The following is a 3,062-nucleotide window of genomic DNA, read 5'->3' as shown; positions in this document are numbered from 1 at the left end:
CTCATACCCAGAAGTGCTAATCCTCACTGTACACTTCATAACTACTCTTGGCAGTATGGCTGACTAGTCCTGTCTGGATTCCCTGGCTTATTAGAATTTCCTTGAAGGCAGGACTGTGATTTCTACCCCTTTTTTTGGAGCCCCAGTGCTTAGAACAGTGCCTGACACAAAGTAAGGACTTAACAAATGCTTGTTAACTGACTGATCCTAACAGGTGGTAAATTCTACAAGGCCAGGAAACATACCTGACCTTGAATCTGACCTAGGCAATTATAGAGATTTTTTTTTTTGTAATTAGGCACTTAAGAAAACACTTGCATTGTTTAGTTAAATTTACTAGCTGCCTTACTGCTTAGCCCAGAGATCATGTCCTGGAGGATTTAAACCTTTCAGCTCTGTAATCCTCATCCTGGGGCATTCATTGTCCTAAATTTTAATTACCTGATGAATTTTACTATATCTGTAGGTGGGGTGGCTTGGTCAGCTATATTTTACCATCACTTTATTCCTCAGCCAGCCATCTTCTCATTAGCTGCCATGACACCCAGAATCCCTTTATCCTAGGGTCCTGCTGACCTTATTGATTATCTGCTCAAACACACATATTTGTATGTATCTCTGTATGCATGTGTTTGCTGGTTATATCCAGGATTTATTTGACTTTCTGGTCTGCCATCCAGAATATAGGTTTAACTGTCTCCAACCCCTTAGCCCCCTCAATTTCTATGTTTAGAAGTCTAATAATAGCGGTTAACATTTATATAGTGCCTATTATGTGCTAGGTACAATGTTTCACATTTATTATCTTATTTAATTGTTTGAAGTAGGTGTTATTATTACTTTCACTTTACAGATGAGGAAAATTAGGCAGAGGTTAAATGAATTGTCCAGGGTCACACAATTAGTAGGAATGTGAAGACAGATTTTAACTCCAGTCTTCCTGGCTCCAGGCTTAGCACTCTACCCACTGTGCCACCTAGATTCTTTAATGCTGACACTGCTACTGGAAAGAATATGCCAATCCATTCTGCTATGCCTCCAAAAACTATTTCAAAACTTTACAAACAATGATAACCCACCCTGTCTACCACTCCTCTATATTCAATGCTGTTTTCTCTAATATAAGCACCTTTGTCCCAAACAAGAAATATGAAAATACACTCCCTCCATTCCTCTGCAGAGGTATGAGTACATACATGTGGCCATTATTTATATAATGAAATATAATGTAATATATTGTATGCAATATATGTAAGGTATATAAAGTAATATTTGTGATGTGTTGATCAGTTAGGTGATTTTTTTTTTCCTTCTCATCTTCCTCTTTTTCATTTTTTTTTTAAACGATATGGGGATTTATTCCATTAGAGAACGTCCAAGTTAGGGTTTATTTGCCCTTTCGGGCTTTGATTTTTCTCAGGTAGAACTCAAGCTCTTTGCCTTCGAGCACGTAGCCATCTGCTCGGCCACACTGGCCTGGCCTGGATGCGATGCAGGCAAGGAGCTTGCCCTGCTGGAACTGCTCCTCCGGAAGAGAGCTGATCTTGGCATTCTTCTTCCGCTCCTCGTACTTCTTCTGGATTTTCTTTGACCGCTTTTTATTTAGAATTTCTTCCTCCTCAGGAGTCAGCTTCGCTCCCTTCTTCCGACCCAACGGCAGCACGTAGTGGGACTCATACCACTGGCGGTATGGGGTACTATCAATAAGCACAATGCAATTCTTCACCAGCGTCTTGGTCCTGACCAGCTCATTGTTGGATGCATTGTAGACCACATCAATGATCCTTGTTTTTCGGGTACAGCACTCGGAGCCCCAGGAGAAGTTGCCCACGTCCAGCCTCAGCGCCCGGTACTTTTTGTTGACTCCTCGTACTCGCACGGTGTGGATGCGGCGGGGCCCGATCTTGGTGTTGGCGGGCGGCCGGCCCAGCTCATACTTGTGCTTGCCCCCGGTCTTGCGGCGCTTGTGCCAGTTGTCCCGGGAGATTCCCATGGTCGGCGCGAGCTGCGAAGAGCCGTCTTTTTCATTTTAAAAAGAAATTCTTTGTTTTAAGGAATAGGTTTTTTTGGAAGGAGGATATGGGAAAAATCTAGATGATACAAAGTAAAAAATTAGCAATAAAATATTTGTCCAATAATTTAAGCTCCTAGATACCAAGAAGTGTCTTCATTCTTGTAGTTTTATCTTCAGTATATAGCATGTTGTTTTTCAAGTAGTTAAATGTTTAACTTTTTTTTTCCCCTTGATTCATTCACTCATTCATTCAGCCAGCACTAGAGACCAGTATATATCAATCCTTAAAACTGACAAAATTTTCAAGTTTAAAGCTGCTTCTGCCCATCTTCCTAAAAGAGCTCTAATACCAGTCATTTCACCTTTAGCAAACTATTTGAAAATGTGCCCTAATGAACTCATTTATTGGTCTTTCCCCTGTAAGTCCTTCTATCCCAATCTCTATCCACATCATTTTCCTAAGAAAGTCAAAAATTTTTTTTAACTTTTAGGAAATTTTATGTGAATGAGAAAGAAAAAGGATTTGTGGACATTAGGATCAACCAAAATGAGATGTTCCTTCACACCCTCAAAAGCTGAAGTACAGTGAAGAACTCCCACTGATTTCAAAGCAAATTCACTGTATAGATATTCTCCACTGGCATAGAGAATATGAATCAGCCTAGAAATGACCATGAAACACTCAATTTGGGACACAAAAGTTAGAGGAGGTCATGAAGGGAAATCAAAAGAATGGGAAAAAATATTATGGCCAGTAACAAAAGAAGTTAAGAAGGCGAAATAGGTATTAAGCTTTTTCCTCTGTTAACTGGACCAGAACCAGCCTTTAACCTAGGAATAGCCAGAACCTAACAGAGCAGGCCAGGGGCAGGTGTGTCAGAGATTAAACAGTAGTTTAACTTCAGAGTGAGGAAAATGCTTATAAGCAGAAGTCTGACCCTCTCCTCTGCCCCCCAAGAAGGAGGGCTTAATGTGCTGGGACAAAGGCAGGTCAAATTCCCATGGCAACCTTACATGTGGACAATGCAGGAGTTCCTGGGTCTTGTGG

At 40.9% G+C, this 3,062-nt stretch overlaps 1 protein-coding gene across 1 annotated transcript; it reads right to left on the bottom strand.

Annotated features, from left to right (window-relative positions):
* Positions 1-1,331: 1,331 nt before the first annotated feature.
* On the bottom strand, positions 1,332-2,002 carry LOC118838644 (40S ribosomal protein S8-like). Its single transcript, XM_036745991.1, has one exon. It carries the CDS (start codon positions 1,991-1,993, stop codon positions 1,388-1,390), a length of 606 nt encoding a protein of 201 aa, XP_036601886.1. The 5' UTR covers positions 1,994-2,002; the 3' UTR covers positions 1,332-1,387.
* Positions 2,003-3,062: the final 1,060 nt, after the last annotated feature.

The sequence above is a fragment of the Trichosurus vulpecula genome, chromosome 2 (assembly GCF_011100635.1).
Source record: "Trichosurus vulpecula isolate mTriVul1 chromosome 2, mTriVul1.pri, whole genome shotgun sequence".
NCBI lineage: Eukaryota > Metazoa > Chordata > Mammalia > Diprotodontia > Phalangeridae > Trichosurus > Trichosurus vulpecula.
Note: the sequence above shows the minus strand (reverse complement) of the source record. Positions and strands in the feature narration are given on the sequence as shown.

Excerpts from the sequence above, each read along its gene's own strand:
- LOC118838644 (XM_036745991.1), bottom strand. The coding sequence starts at position 1,993 with ATGGGAATCTCCCGGGACAACTGGCACAAGCGCCGCAAGACCGGGGGC.